The following is a 14,111-nucleotide window of genomic DNA, read 5'->3' as shown; positions in this document are numbered from 1 at the left end:
AATTCTACTGGAGTTCATTTTTACCTGGAACACTTCAAAAAGTAAAGGTGGGTGGGTGAACACCCTATCTCTTTATTAATGCATGTGGGAGGGAGAAGAGGCAGAAGGGAAGGCACCCACAGCATTCAACTCAAAACTAGGGAAGGGGCTTTGTTGGTAGCGGCACCCCCCAAGTTACACAATGCTCTCATCAGAAAGACTCACTTAGCACCTACATCAGGATTTTCTCAGGACCTATATCTTGGAAAGGGCCATAGTGCAGTGCAAGAGCATCTGCTTTGCATGCAGGAAGTGCTGGGTTCAAATTCAGGCATCTGCAGGTAGGGCATGGACTGTCTGAAGCCCCAAAGAGCCGCTTCCAGACATTTGTAGCCACTTCTAAGCTAGACGGAACAAAAAGGCAGCTTCCTATATTCTTATATTCTTTCAGGCCTTTTCTGGAGTTTTCGCATTATTTTTATAGCGCTGATGGTGCTTTGTAATGCTTTCAGGCTGGTTTTACACCAACCTCAGAGGTTGGTGGATTTAGAGAAGCGCAAATGCTTCCACCGCACTGGGCACAGAGTCTTGGAGTCACTGCAGGGTGTTGCAACTATGACGTAGTTGTAAATTGGGCAGAACGGAAGGGGAGAGGCGCCAAATCTTGGCCTCACACAGGGCACCGCTGAAATTGGAAAGACCAAAATCCAGCCCTGCCCACCTTAGCACTGGGGCACACACAGGACATGGTAGGCTGGGCAATATAGAAATGCCAAGACTGATAAATAAAGTCTATGTATGCAGCTATGAACCCTTGAAAAGCAAGCCAAGAACCTTACAAAGCCGTCCAAGAGTGAGGGCAAATGACCACACAGGTGTTTCGACAGGAGATTAACACTCGGCCGGGCAGTACCTGTGGCTGCTCCTCAGTCTGCAAGGCAGGGTCTGTCGCGGCCCACTCAGGAGGGCAGTCCGGTGAGGTAGGTGCAGGGGCCTCTTGCTCCTGGACAGGGGAGACGATTGTCACCGGAGGAACCCGGGCAGTCCTGTCTCCCTGGGGACCCACAGCGGGCTGCTGGCCGATGATCAGACACACCAGCTCATCCTTCTCGCGGCACATTTCAGTGGAGATCTCCCGCAGCTCCAGGTAGTCCCGCAGGTCTTTCACCTTCATTTTGATTAGCTCCTCCCGCTGGAAGGCTGTGGCCCGGAACCGCTCGCAGAGGTGGCAGAGGCAGGGGCCGCTCTCCGGCTGGTGTGAGCAAGCCAGGCAGAAGGTCTTTTTGCAGTCCAGGCAGGTGTGCTGTCCGGAAAAGGGAAGAGAGGAATGTCAGGTGGAGGCAAGCAGGGCAGAGGAAGACACAGGCCAGTGCTTCCCAAGGTGGTCAGTGGTGCCCCCTGGGTGGGGTTAAATGACTATCGGATGAGTATCACTGGACCAAGTTCATCAGTTCTGTTGAATTAATAAAACTAAACAGTTTTAATTGCATTTTTAATAAATGTGCAATTAACTGTCACTGTTTTGAATGTTATCATGCTCTTATCTTCCTTAGAGAATCGTGGAAACAACTAATCAGAATAATGCTTTTTAAAGGGTAAGGCGGCACTGGAGATGTGTTTGTTGAACCAGGGTGGGACAGTGGCTCAAAAATGTTTGGGAGCCTCTGAGATAAGACAGACCTCTGTATTTTGGGCTGGCCCTCAAAAAAAAGAAGCAAGAGCTTCTGGGCACTGTAGGATCCTGGATAACAAGTCACCGTTCATATGATTGTTTTGTACTGGTTTGGTTTTCAAGGCATTTCATGTCTTTGTTGTACCTGTGTATATTTTACGATAGTTTTATACACATAAGGAAATTGATGGCTTGTTAACCAAGAAAATTAGAAGTTGCTGATGGATTTAAATAAAAATGAGTTGGTAGCCCAGCCAAGGTGGGGAAAAGAATGGTGTTTTGCTATCCCAGATTCAAGACTGCTTAGGATTCGGAATTCAAGGAAAGAATCTTCACTCATAGCATAAAAATCTCAACATAAGCCATTGTTGCAAAGGTACTTAATGCCTGCTTCTGCTTAGGATCAATACAACGGATAGAGAAAGGCCTTTGCTGAGGTGCTCCATAGCAAATGATCAAGTACCAAAATGATCAAGGAGTTGGAGCAACTCTCCTATGAGGAATGACTGCAACGTTTGGGACTTTTTAGTTTAGAGAAAAAGAGAGTGTGACATGATAGTCAAGTTTATAAAATTATGCATGGCATGAAGAAAGTAGGTAGAGAAAAGTTTTCCTCCCTCTCTCATAACACTAGAACTGTTGGACATCCCACAAGGCTGAATACTAGAAGATTCGGGACTCGTAACAGAAATTCCTTCTTCACACAACTATGGAACTCCCTCCCACAGGAGGCAGTGATGGCCACCAACTTGAGTGGTTTTAAAAGAGGATTAGACACATTCATGGAGAGGGCTATCAGTAACTACTAGCCACGACGGCTATTGCTCAGCCTCCACGGCTGGAAGCAGCAGTTGCTGGAAAGCAAAGGAGGGGAGAGGGCTGCTCTTGTGTTGGGGTCCTGCTTGAGGGTTTCCCACAGGCTTCTGGTTGGCCCCTGCAAGAGCAGCATGCTAGACTATATGGGCCACTGGCCTGATCCAGGAGTCTGTACTTAAATGCTCACCTTACACATATGTGATGGTATGTCTGATTCAGTATAAGGCACTGCCCAAAATTTTTAGCCATTGTTTTTTTAAATCACATTTTTACAGTGGAGAGGGTGGGGAGAGGAGAAATTACAGATGCGCCTCGTGTCATGGAGATAATTCAGTATAAACTGCTGAGATGCTCAGTGAGCATCCTGCTCTCCATGATCATATGATGCTCCCTCCATTTACTGACAGCAGCAAAATGAATGCTTGCATGCATGATGCAAAATGCTGCTCCCTTGCCTTGAGTCTGAATGGAGTCTTGTTCTGTGGTGACCTTTGGCTGTAAACAAACCAACCTGGCTGACTTAAAAAGTGTTCAGTAGAAGCAAAACTGGAATGGTGAGGATCTTGGGACACTCAGCCACCAAAGCATTTCCAGAGAGCTTCCAAGCAGGCTCTCATTTCTTAGGAGAAGGCCAGCAGTCCCTTGTGTTGTGCTGGGGTAGTATTTGTGGTAGCTGGCATTTTGGCCTTCGATTCAAATCCCAGCCCAGCAGTGAAATTCACCTGATCAACCTCCTCAGACTTCCCACATCCCAGAAGTCCTGTCTGTCCCAAGTCAGCTCTGCGTCTAGTACCCCAACCCAGGAAGAGTTTACATGTAGGGGAGGAGCCGTAGCTCACGAGGGGACCAGGGCAGTCACCGCCTCTCAGCCTGGTCTACCTCACAGGGTTGTTGTGGGGATGAAATGAGGAGGGTGGAACCATGTATATTTTCCTACGACATCACAGACTCAGCCGGATCTACCTCGCAGGGTTATTCAAAAAGTAAAAGCTGGGGCGGGAGTGGGGGGAACTGGGTATTCTGCTCTTCTCTCCTAAGACTAAGCAGAGGATTAAAATTAAACTAAATGTCATTAAAAAGAAGAAATAGCAAGATATAAGAAAAAAAGGTCCTATATTAGAAGGTGTGGCCAGTGTGTTTATAAAAGTTCAAGCAATTAACTTTCAGGGAAATAAATCCAAAGTCAAAAGTCGGGCAATATTATTCATTGGGGCCGAAGAAAAATATCACAAAAGCATGGCAAGGTCTTTGGGGAGCAAGGGGGGCATTGCTATGATGGCAGTTAGGCAAAGCAAGGGTTAACCCTGGTGAGCTGTTGGAAACTAACCCAGGATGGTTGGGAAGCTCTCTGTGTAAAGGAGCTGTGCGTGTGTACACAAGCACATAACTGCACACACATTCCATACAAAGGCTCCACATCCGCCTCCCTTTCCCTTGCCATTTTTCCATCCAAGAACGTGCAGGAGGTCAGATGCTTTCCGAGACTCTGAAAGGCTGGCCTCCTGCCACCCGAACGGAAGACTTCCCAGGAGAAGAAAACCCCTCCTCATTTAAATGGACTTCTCCAAGTGAGAAAATGCCTTTCCTCCTCCGTACCCGCCCCCAGGGTGACTCAAGCGTGCCAGAACTTAAGCCTGCAATACAAGGAAAAACCAGACTGTGCAGAGAAACATACGCTTCCACCGCAGGCATTTCTGTGCGACACAAATGTGCACGTTTGGAACAAAATGTGCAAGTTTGGAACAAGTTCAGGGACAGGAGAGAATAAGGGGGCTCTTGAACCTGCTGTTTTAAAACAGCCTCCCCTAACCTGGTATGCAAATGGCTATAGCCAGCCCTGGGCTGACCCTGAATCAGCCCCACAGTGACTTCGAAGAAAATTATGCCTATGAGAGCCACCTGTTGGGATCCTTCTAGAACCCCAGTTTTCTAGACTAGCCAGCTGGTGACTTTCATTGAAGTCCGCTGGCAGGCCCCTGCTGCTGCTCTCCAGTATTCAGAGATACAGTGCCCTTAAATGTGGAGGCTCCACTTTCCTAGTGGGGCTAAACCTCTTTCCTGAATTTGTCCAATCCCTCCTGCACCCAACCTTTTAAAAAGCCGTCTCAGCAGGCAGGAGTCACCACCTCAGCTTGTCACAGTAAGCTGTTGCTGTTGTTGTTATTTGAATTTATATACAGCCCTATACCTGCAGGGGTTAGGGCAGTTCACAGGATAAAATCAGAATACAAAACCATAAAATACATATAAAAATAAAAACGACAACCTAATAACCCAAGATTCACAAGTTAAGCTCTGCTGGAAGTAGATGTGTGCGCTCTCTCACGCTGTCTCCTAAGTGTCCATTCAACTTCTCATCAATATTATTATTATTAATAAAAATAATTACTTTCCCTTCATCCCAAGGTCCCAGGTTGGGTTATAACCATGTAAAATATGCAATACAAAACATTTTAAAAAAAAACTTACAATTACAAAAATGCAATCAATCTCAAGAAATTATATATACAGGCAACTCCCCATATGCAAGGGGATTGTGTTCCAGCTCACTGCGCACCTAAGTCCACTCTGCCCTCTAAGCGCAGCATTGTGAGCCGACGTGGTCTCTCGTCCTCATCACAAATAATATTTATATACCGCTTAATATGCAAAACCCCGACACAATTCCCATGAAACACAGTAAGATAACTAGAGCAGGTTCCCACCATGGGCTCCCAATGTGGAGCATGACACCCCACTCACCTTAAGGGAGGCGTTGCTGAAACGGGCCCCGCAGCCTTTGCAGCCCTGCTCAGGGCCGGTGGGCGAAGGGAAGGAGCTGTAGCCGGCGTTGGCGTAGGCTTGCGCGCGGGTCCCCTGCTGCGGGCGGTGTTGGATGTCCTCGGGCTGCCCGTTCAGGCAAAACCAGTTGCAGCATGTCGCCCACATGATAAATGGTTAGAACTGGAGAGGGGGTGGGTGGGAAACGAAAGCCAAGATCAGTCAACTGAGTTAAGAAAGACGGTTTCTTCAAACAAAAAAAGCCTGGGGAGTAGGAAGGAAGGCACCACAATGCACATTTCAGAGGGCAGCCAATCCTTTTTTGCTTTGCAGGGAGATAAGAATGCCCTTGCTCTCACAAAAGCAGGAGAGGTGAGCCCATTTCTGGATGGGACTAGTTCAGATTGCAAGGCGGAGGAAGGCTTACGAGACAGAATGTTACTTCACTGCACAGACAGATGGAAACACACATGCAGAGCATGCCGGGAAAACCCCTTGCCTCCAACATGCTAATTTTCTACATGCGAGGAATCTTGATTTGTTTTTTGTCAGGATTTATCCAAAGAGAAACAGCAGCATCTCCCAGCTGACGTCTGTTCTGCAACAGCAGAACACTTTTTAAAGTGTTCCTTCTATGGCAGCAACAGCTGGACAGTGCTCTTGCACTTAGGTTCTGCTTGTGGGTTTCCCCCGGGAATCTGGTTGGCTGCTGTGTGAACAAGATGCTGGCCTAGACAGACCATCGGTCATTGGCCTGATTCTTCTTATCTTCTTAAGTACAGTGGTACCTCTGGTTACAAGCTTAATTCATTTCAGAGGTCCGTTCTTAACCTGAGGTACCACTTTAGCTAATGGGGTCTCCCGCTGCTGCTGCTGCCACTGCCGCCACCGCGCAATTTCTGTTCTCATCCTGAGGTAAAGTTCTTAACCCGAGGTACTACTTCTGAGTTAGCGGAGTCTGTAACCCAAGGTGTTTGTAACGCAAGATACCACTGTACTCCAATGTCATAGCTGAATATACTAAAGAGCTTTTGACGTGGATGTTAGCTGCAGTTGGATTTAAATAACCCTTGAAAAATCTACATTTGCCTTTGCAGTTTAAGAACTCATGGGACTTTGGCTGTTGCATAAAAAAAGTCACATTGAACTGCATGTTCCAAGGGGATATAATAATAATAATAATAATAATAATAATAATAATAATACCACCCTATATAAAACCAGAAAATACATTATCAAAATAAAAACAACAACAACCAAAGAGCCACCGCCCCCCCCCAACACATTTTAAAAGGGCATAGGATATCAAATCAACCAAAAGCCTGGTTAAAGAGGAACGTTATTGCCTGGCGCTTAAAGGTGTATAATGAAGGCGCCAGGCGAACCTCCCTGGGGAGAGCATTCCACAGACAGGGAGCCACTGCAGAAAAGGAATGGAGGATGCTATTATGTCATCTGGTGGGATTTTATTTCCTATGGTTCAGACTTAGATGTTCCAAATTCACCAGCCACACAGCTCAGTTAATATGGATGCCTCAATTCGTATTTGTGTGTCCCCATTTATTGCTCTTATGATTTATTTATTGCTTGCTTGCTTTGAATATGGTATGACGTAATTCCCTGACACTGCACTTTTGGATTGCTAGTAAAGCTAACAAAATCAGAAGAAGAAAAAGTGCTCCAACCGGTCGTTCAGGGAATGATTTGGCAAAGTCCCTCTTTCATTCGGGCTCAGGAAAAGCAAGGAAACTCCCGCCAGCCACAGAGAAACCTGCCCCTCTCCTCAGACACTGCCATTCTTTCAGCAACAGTTCTAATAGGAAGCATCAAGCGCTTGGGAAGCTGCCCAAAACTGTTTGCTAATGACGGATAAGCTGGCAAGACACGATGACAGGTCTGGCAGGCGCCACTGCCCAAAAAAAGTGACGGTTACTTCCGAACTGATAGCTGAACCAAAGTTAACAGAGCTCAGTAAATCCCACTAGGAGGACTCAAAGAAGTGGGAAGCTTCAGCAGCTATACTACTCACACAATTGGTGGGCAGATGTTCAGAACTGCAAAACTGGTCAGTGTCAGGGGTGCTCACAATCAACACTAGGATGTTCCAGGGTGCAGAGCAAGCTTGTTTTCTGCTGCTCCAGAGGGTAGGAACCAAACTCATAGCTTCAAATGACAAGGAAGGAGATTCTGACTAAACATTAGGAAGAACTTTCTGATGGTTATAGCTGTTTGACAGTGGCACTGACTCCCTTGGAAGGTGGTAGGCTCTCATACACTGGAGTTTTTTGAACAGAGTTTGGGTGGCCATCTGTCAGGGATTCTTTAACCACGACTCCTGCAATGCAGGGAGTTAGACTGAATGCCCCTTAGGGTCCCTTCCAACTCTACAATTCTATTATTCTAAGCTGCTATAAAGGCCTTTGCCAACCTATGCCAACCTATGCGCCTTCCAGATGTTTGGGGGGTACATCTCCGGTCACCTCCATCCATCACAGCCATGATCCCAGCAGATTCAGCATCACTGTATCCCCAAAATATCTGGAGGGCACCTAGGCTGGGCAGAAGCTGGTGTAAACAAAGCATTTAATGACAATACATATAATTAAAGGGCTGTCCCAAAATTCTTAAATTGCCACCGGAAAGATGAAAAAGAAAAAAGACACCCAGAATGAGGGAGAGAATTTCTCTGGGGAATAATCTGTTGCTTTTTCGGCAGGAAAAGGGATGTATTTTAAGATCTAGTCTGATTACACTGTGTTGTATTTGCATTGCTTATGAGCTGCCTTGGGGTGTCTTCTGTGCCTCAAAGGTGGCATACAAACATTAACATTAACCACTTTAGAAGACAGCAGAAATTAAAACCTAGCAACGTGTGTGTGTGTGTGTGTGTGTGTGTGTGTGTGTGTTTTGTCTCACTCGCTGGATCATCACCTTGTCAGGGTGAGTGGGCTTGCACGTTCCTATGACCCTTGTGGCCATGACCCTTGTGACCGAAGCCATCGGGAGTCTCGTACTCCCAGCAGATGATCCAAGGCGGTAAGGTCAAAGGGGAGGAGCTAACCATGAATGATCCAAGAAGTCCTCAACGGCAGAACAGGAAGAAGATAACAAGTGGCATGTTACAACGGCTGTGAAGGCGGGTGAAGGCTGCAGCAGATAAGAATCTACCAGTCATTGTGATACCCATGCCATCAAAATAAGAGCCTTACTGCAAAGATTCTGCATTGGTCAGTGTGCACTGATCTACACACATAAAACAAATTCACACACAGGCCTCTTCCAAAATCTCTTCCCAAACCCAAAAGTCCCATGGCGATCAGCAAATAGTAACAGGGGCAGGAACGTGAAATATGGAAGCCCCTAGTCATGAACCCCTGGAAAGGGGGAGGGGCTAGAAAAGGTGCCCTAAACATACTCTGCCTCCCTTTCCCCCTAATTCAGGCATAGGCAAACTCAGCCCTCCAGATGTTTTGGGACTACAACTCCCATCACCCCTAGCTAACAGGACCAGCGGTCAGGGATGATGGGAATTGTAGTCCCAAAACAGCTGGAGGGCAGAGTTGGCCTATGCCTGCCCTAACTGAATTACTGCACCCACTGGGGTCACTATCCAGCAGTCGTAAAATACAATTGAACTTTGGAACGTGGAACATATGGACTTTGTTGGATAACACTGATAATGAGCGTCCCAAACGCAGAACTGCCATCATTGCAAGAGAGCTGTGACGTTTTAACATTGATACTGCAGCGCTTCAAGAAACTCAAAGAACAGGAGAGGAACAACTGAAGGAAGAAAAAGGAGGCTACACGTTCTACTGGAAAAGTTTTTTTTTTTAACAAGAACATTGAATACATGGGAGTAGGCTTCGCTATCAAAAACGATCTTGCAAAGCTCTTGTTAGAAGTCCCTACCAACATTAATGAGCGACTTTCAACCCTTCACATAAAACTCACCAAAAACCAAAAGGCTACTATTCTAAGCGCTTATGCATCACCACTGGATGCCCACGTAGAAGTGACTGACACTTTCCAACATTACACCATTGAGTTGGATTTGTGGTGCTGCAGAGGGGTTGTTTTGTGCTTGTTGGTGCAGCACAATGTCATGGACTTTGAAGATGCTCAACTCAGGACGAAAGGGAGAAACGAAGACGAAAGCATGTTTAGTAACCCCTCACAGTGATCAACTTCTGCCCGGAAACCTATGTTCCCACTGTGGAAGGATGTGTAGATCCAGAATTGGCCTCCACAGTCACTTACAGACTCACTACTTAGACCATGTTCATGAAAGACAATCTTACTCTGCTACGAGTGATCGCCAAAGAAGTAGTGTGTGTGTTTTGTACCTTGTACCAAGTTTGTTTTCTGCCAGCAGACAGCCACACTCTCCCAACCTAATATTCATTTCCTGAAACTTGGAAAAATCCTGGCAGGGTTATTTAGAGAAACTCTTCTTTCAAAGTTAGGGGTTTTTGCTTTTTTTTAAAGGGATAACGTTCCACAGTGGTCCAGTTCTCAAAGCATTGAGTCAGTAGTGAAAGTTACAGCAAGGAAATAGTTTTTTCTTTTCTTTTTTTGTCGGGGAAGACCAAATATACAAAAGGTCAGATGACTCACCCAGCACAGCACAGGAAGCTAAGAATTTGGGCGAGAAACGGTAACAAGACCCAGAGTCCAAGGCTTAAGGAGTTCAGAAATAAACCTATCCACAGCCTGGACCAGCCTTCTCCAATCTAGCACAACTCCCATCAGATGGACAGACGATGCTGAGAACCCAGGCCAAGCTGGCTGGGGTTGATGGGAGTTGTAGTCCAAAACACCTGGAGAGCACCTGGTTGGGAAAGGTTGGCCTAGACTACTCCGCTGAGGTCTCCCGCCCCAGTTCTCTGAGAACAGCCTTTTGTTCCCCTGCTCAGCCCGCATGACCTACTACCCTTTAAATGCATAAAGCAATTTTTTCTGGGCAGCTGTTGCACCACTGGAAGTGCTGTTGAGGCAAGGTCAGGAAGAAAAAGTGCAGATAAACGAATAGAACCCATGTTGCTGCTAGTGCGATAGGAATTTTGAGGTCTTAGATATATGTTAAATGTTCATAAGTGTACCAATCAAGCACATACATAGATCAGCACAGGAATACCAACCTGGAACCATTTTGATTCCTAAACTGAGTAAATGTTTTCTCTACAAGGTCAAAGTGGGAAACCTCCCCATTGTCTCTTTCATCACAATTCCTGTCTTAAGGGCACATTTAAGATATGAATAGGGTGTGAGCCCGTGACCTGGCCCAGGAACTAAGTATTTATCACTACAAAAGAATGGCCAGGCTCCCCAGGCAATCCAATCAAGTAACCTGCCAGACAGGAGATAAACAACGACAGGAGAAAAACAACATTCAAATTTCTGTTTTAAGACCGCCTTTTCTGTGATGTAGGTATGATGTATCTGGGGGGTGGTCTTAGGTTACACCCCTTCTGTGATGTATGTATGATGTTTCTGGGGGTGGTCTTGATCTACAGGGTGGCAATTTCAAAAGTCTTTATAAGGCCTTGCGTGACATTTTTCTGGGTTCCTCCTCCTCTCCTGCGGGTGAGGGGAGCACCCTGTTGCAACAGATCAGTAAAGATCAAGCTTACTAGCTGCTTTGCTTCTCGATATTCTATGGTTGGCCTCTGTTATCTTCTCCTACCAATAGGGAACCTATGTAAGGACTCTATATGGGCAAATTTTTATTTACAACACTAGTTAGCATTCACCAGCAGAATTATATCACCAGCAAAGAGATAAACATTGTTTGGAATTGCTGCTTCCTCATCTACTGTGTCTGCCTGGACCCAAGATTGCTATGCTTTCCTCACACTGTTCATGAGCATTTGTTGTATCCACGTGGAGTTTGAGCATAAGCAGGTTTTCCGCACTGGAATTAGAGTGACTCAGCATCACAGGGACAGTGTGAGTTACAAATTAACAAGGAAAAGGTATCTCTTAACCAGGTCAGAGGAAGCCCGACAAATTGCTGTAAGACACCTCCTTAATTCTCACACACACACACCCCACGGGAAAGCCCCTTTCAACACATCCTCCAAATAAAACGAAACTTCTATTTTTTTAGAATATGAATCACTCTGCCGCTTAAAAACATTCCCATCCGGCACAGTCCTTTTGCAGGCTGGTCGCTACAAGTACTTTTTATATACACAAAAATAGACTCACACCTGGGATGCCTTGGGAATTCTGTGTGCAGTTCCGGTCACCTCACCTCAAAAAGGTTATTGTAGAGTTGGGAAAGGTTCATAAAAGAGCAAGGATCAGGCAAGCTCATGGTGCAGAGGGCTATCAAAGGCTACTAGCCACAATGGCTATGCTTTGCCTCCACAGTTGGAGGCAGCAATTCTTCTGTTGCTGGAAGCCACAGGAGGGGAGTCTGCTCTTGTGTTCAAATCCTCATTTGCTTGGCCACTGTGAGAGCAAGATGCTGGGCTAGATGGGCCACTGGCCTGATCCAGCAAGCTCTCCTTAAACATTCTAAGAAGCCCAAAGCTCAGTGCAGCTCTGAAATCAGCGCTTGAACACAAGTGGTTTTGAAAGTTCACCATCTTAATTCAAAATAGTGTCCAGTCATATCCAAACACAGAGGAAAACCTGCTCCTTAATGTCAGGTGCCACTGACAATGTCAGGGTTACGATATCTTAAGCAGTGTCCAAAGGCACAGCGAACCAACAACCCTGTGAGGTAGGACAGCACTAGCCACATATTTTGTGCCGTGGAAATCCTGCATCCCTTTCCCTATGTGACACCTACACAGGTGGTGGGAAGGCAGAGAGGGGAAGAGGGGAGGAATGGGATGTCTGTTGCTACTGAGCAACCCCACAGGGTTAAGTTTAGCACCTGAGAATGCTCTGTAAATAGGGTATCAAGCAGAAGCCTAGATGGCGCTGGGTGAGTGAGCTGGTTGTAGATAAAGCTTAAGGCTGTCCAGAATTTTTTTGCAACTAATTGCTGGTTGGGGATTAGTTGCGTTATCTGTGTGGTTGGTGGGAATGCTGGAGAGCGAGGTTTGTATGCGGAAGACTGTTGAGGATGCATTCGTGAGAGGTTTCCCACAGGCATCTGGCTGGCCACTGTGAGAACAGGGTACTGGACTGGGTGGGCCGTTGGCCTGATGCAGCAAGCTCTTAAGTTCTTCTGCAAGAGCAGCAAGCCAGAGAAGATTGCAAGTTAAATGGAGCACAACTCAGCACAGATCAACTCTGTAGAACACCATGCTTACTGTTCCCATAAATGCAGATCTGCTTATTATCTGCACACATAAATGCCTGCATCTGCTCCTTGTATGCTTTCCTCCACCAAAGCAGACTCTTTATGAGAATTCTTTGCCAACCAGAACATATTGTCCTGAGACAAAGGTCCCGGTTTACGCAAGTGGGCATGAAACAACCCAGGAGAACAGAAGGACGGACGGCCATAAAAGGGAGCATTCGGGGTGGGGGAGAATATTATGCTTCACTGCTTATTTTATACAAATGGTTGAGACTCAGGTCTGCTAATTCCCACACACCAACCTCTTCCCAATGAAAAGAGGTGTTCATCCAGGCTAAACCATATATAATACATAGACAGATGATAGATAGATAGATAGATAGATAGATAGATAGATAGAATACTTCCTGTAAGAGGAAGCATGCATAAAAAGTAAGGAAAACCATGAAAAGTTTCCAAAGAATAATAAAAATCATAAACTAAGATTACAAAGCACAACGATCCTTTGTTGTAGATTTTATGAGCTGCAACCTGTGCACTTGTTTATGTTAAAAATAATTTTAATGAACATGCAGCTCGCAATGCTAAGGCCAAGCTAGACGCAGAAGCAGAAGTAGCCTGTCAAAACTAGGGAGCCCCCAACTGCCTATGAAGGCTGGGGCAGCAGGGAGGAGAATGCTGAACCCTTGTCTCCCTGCTCCATGCAGATTTCTCCCCAATGATTTTTTATTTTCCCCTGCTTGTCAGCCACTAACAACAGTATAGTAGGAGTAACACATAAGAGCCTGAAAAGAGCCTCCTGGATCAAGCCAATGGCCCATCTAGTCCAGCAACCTGTTCTCACAGAGACCAACCAGATGGCCCAATGGGAAACCCACAAGCAGGATCCAAGCACAAGAGCCCTCTCCCCTCCTGTGGCTTCCAACAACTGGGATTCAGAAGAACTGCTGCCTCCAACTGTGGAAGCTGAGCCCTTTGTAATTTCAGACTCCAAAGCAAGGGTCAGCAAACTTTTCCAGCAGGGGACCGGTCCACTGTCCCTCACACCTTGTGGGGGGGCAGACTATATTTTGAAGGAAAAAATGAACAAATTCCTATGCCCCACAAGTAACCCAGAGATGCATTTTAAATAAAAGGGCACATTCTAATGTAAAAACACACTGATTCCCGGACTGTACGCAGGCTGGATTTAGAAGGCAACTGGGCCGGATCCGGCCCCCAGGCCTTAGTTTGCCTACCCATGCTCCAAAGCATCCTCAACCATTGCCCATGCTGGCTGGAGCTGAGGGAAGTTGGAGTCCGACAACATTAAGAAGGCATTCGGTTGAGCAAAGCTGAGATCGGCCTTTGGTCTGATCCAGCTAGGATTAATTAGATAATTTGCAGGACACATGCCTATCAGCAGCTATTAATCACAAGGACCAAGGAAAGGCGCCTTCAAATTCTGAGGCAGTTGATCTCACTATTGGACTCTGAGGATATACAGATGAGGGTTACCTTCACACTTTAATGGCAGGCTTCCCAGAAGTGTCTGGTGGGCAATCACAAAAAGCACATTGCTGAACTAGGGGGTCCATCTGCCTGATACACTAAGGCTCTCCAATGTAAAATACACATTATATTTAT

General features: G+C 46.2%; 1 protein-coding gene across 3 annotated transcripts in view; it reads right to left on the bottom strand.

The window, feature by feature from the left end:
* Positions 1-14,111, bottom strand: part of RFFL (ring finger and FYVE like domain containing E3 ubiquitin protein ligase) — a 37,111-nt gene that overhangs the window by 11,244 nt on the left and 11,756 nt on the right. For all 3 annotated transcript variants that reach the window (XM_080984034.1, XM_080984033.1, XM_080984035.1), the window contains 2 exons: positions 5,210-5,410; positions 893-1,282 (listed from right to left, as the gene is read on the bottom strand). In XM_080984034.1, the coding sequence (XP_080840160.1) occupies positions 893-1,282; positions 5,210-5,395 (576 nt within the window). In that variant the 5' untranslated portion in view covers positions 5,396-5,410. The remainder of the gene's footprint in view (positions 1-892; positions 1,283-5,209; positions 5,411-14,111) is intronic.

The sequence above is a fragment of the Podarcis pityusensis genome (genome assembly GCF_964106645.2).
Source record: "Podarcis pityusensis genome assembly, chromosome: 15".
Taxonomy (NCBI): Eukaryota; Metazoa; Chordata; class Lepidosauria; order Squamata; family Lacertidae; genus Podarcis; species Podarcis pityusensis.
Note: the sequence above shows the minus strand (reverse complement) of the source record. Positions and strands in the feature narration are given on the sequence as shown.